This window comes from Suricata suricatta, chromosome 7, assembly GCF_006229205.1.
Source record: "Suricata suricatta isolate VVHF042 chromosome 7, meerkat_22Aug2017_6uvM2_HiC, whole genome shotgun sequence".
Classification (NCBI taxonomy): domain Eukaryota; kingdom Metazoa; phylum Chordata; class Mammalia; order Carnivora; family Herpestidae; genus Suricata; species Suricata suricatta.
The window spans coordinates 1,154,075-1,156,122 of record NC_043706.1 but is presented as its reverse complement, the minus strand read 5'-3'; the positions used below and the strand labels follow the sequence as shown (position 1 = coordinate 1,156,122).

General features: G+C 39.6%; 1 protein-coding gene across 1 annotated transcript; it reads right to left on the bottom strand.

The window, feature by feature from the left end:
- Positions 1-337: 337 nt before the first annotated feature.
- On the bottom strand, positions 338-1,300 carry LOC115296703 (olfactory receptor 2W1-like). Its single transcript, XM_029945179.1, has one exon. The coding sequence runs from the start codon at positions 1,298-1,300 to the stop codon at positions 338-340; it is 963 nt and encodes a 320-aa protein (XP_029801039.1).
- Between the last annotated feature and the right edge of the window lie 748 nt (positions 1,301-2,048).

Below are 2,048 nucleotides of genomic sequence, written 5' to 3'. Positions count from 1 at the left end.
AATCAGTCAGAGACAGACAAATACCATATGATTTCACTCATATGTTGAATTTAGGAAACAAAGGAAATGAGCAAAGAAAAGAAAGAGATAGCAAAGAGCCAGACTCTTAAATATCAGGAATAATTAAATTCTAGAGGGGAGGTAAGTGAAGAAATATAGGTAAAATAGATAAGGTGGTTAAAAGTACACATGATGAGCATTGACAGATGTATAGAATTGTTGAATCATATTGTACACCTGAAACCAAAATTATATAACACTGTGTAATAATTGCACTTGAATAAAACAAAGACAATTAGAAAACATATTTTATTGCCTTATCCAGGGCAATACTTTTCTATGACTTTTGGTTCCTCTTAGATTTTGTAGATTCATGGTCAGCTCTCACCAGCTTCCTCAGTGCATTCTTCATGTCCTTGTTCCGCAGGGTATAAACAAGAGGGTTAAGACTTGGAGTGATGATCGTGTAAAAGAGAGTGAGGAACTTTCCCTGGTCTTTGGAGGCACTGTTACCTGGTTGTAGGTACAAGTAGATAATAGTTCCATAGAAGATAGACACGACAGTGAGATGAGATCCGCAGGTATTAATTGCTTTTTGTCGGCCTTCCTTTGACTTTATTCTCAGCACAGCTTTGGCGATGTAGCCATAGGATATCAGAATGAGGCCGAGCGGTGTAAGGACAATGACAATGCCCAAAGCAAAAACAGACATTTCAACTGATGTGGTGTCTATACACGCTATCTTGACCATAGCTGGCAACTCACACAGGAAGTGGTCCAGAAGGTTGTTTCCACATCGAGGCAAATTCAGAGTGAGTGTACATAATAAAACAGAAACAGCCAAACTAATGCTCCAGACTGTGATTATCATTTTGAGACAGAGACGTGGGTTCATGATGACCAAATAATGCAAGGGCTTACAAATAGCCGTGAAGCGATCATAAGACATAACGGCTAGGAGGAGGCACTCAGCGGAACCCAACCACATGTAGATGTAGAGTTGGGTGACACAGCCCACATAGCTGATGGTCTTGTCAGGTCCCCACAAGTTAACCAGCATCTGCGGGATGATGCTGGTGGTGAAACATAGATCCAGGTAAGACAGGTTTCTGAGGAAAAAATACATCGGTGTGTGGAGACGGGCATCCAGGAGAGATGCAAGGATGATGGCCGTGTTGCCCACCCACGTAATGAAGTAGAAGAGAGTGACAACTCCTGATAGGACCATCTCCAGTTTGGGATGGTCCGAGAAACCACGCAGAATAAAACCGTGTAGAGAAGTGTAGTTGTTTTGGCCCATAGTCCTTCAATGGCCAAATTCTAGAATGGAAAAAAGCAGAAGGAGATGTTGGAGGACAAGAAAGAAGATGAGGTGGAGGAGGAAGAGGAAGAGGAAGGAGAGGAGGAGCAGGAAGAAGAAGGGAAGAAGAAGGAGGAGAAGAAATTTGTCAGCCAGACCGCATAATTTAACTAAATACAGAACCAAGAGAAGGGGAAGAATTGATGCTAGTAATTAAAAAACAATGGGTGAAAGTAAATATTATAACCTAGCAATCTGGTATTTGTTGTAGATCCTTTTATAGTGTTGGGTTTAATATTATATTTTCATGTAGGTGACCTTGGAGACTTTACTCGGAAACTCAATGTGAAATTTGTCACATGTAAATTTGGAAGTTTGAAAAGGATCTGCTTTTAAAATGACGTGACCCTCTGATTATCTACCAATCTTGTTCACTTGCAATAGTGAACAGATTCTTTTTCTGGTCCGTTAAGTTACCTATAAAATGTAATTATTTTGCAATGTAAATATGAGGAAAAGAGTGTTTCTCTTTTTTCATATCTTACTGAGCAGTGCAGCTGACGTCCCAGTTTATCATGTAGGAGACATAGCTTTTTATCCTTGGCACCTTTATTTCTCTCATCCCAATACCTAAGTTATCACCAGAATGGTAAATTTTAACATAGTTATATTTTAACTATCCTCTCACTTTTAAGACGATTCCATAGTCACTATCCTTATCTAAACCAGTAGTGTCTCTTCTCTAAAA

What these genes read in the sequence shown, in the direction of transcription:
- LOC115296703 (XM_029945179.1), bottom strand. Translation starts at nt 1,300, where the DNA reads ATGGGCCAAAACAACTACACTTCTCTACACGGTTTTATTCTGCGTGGT.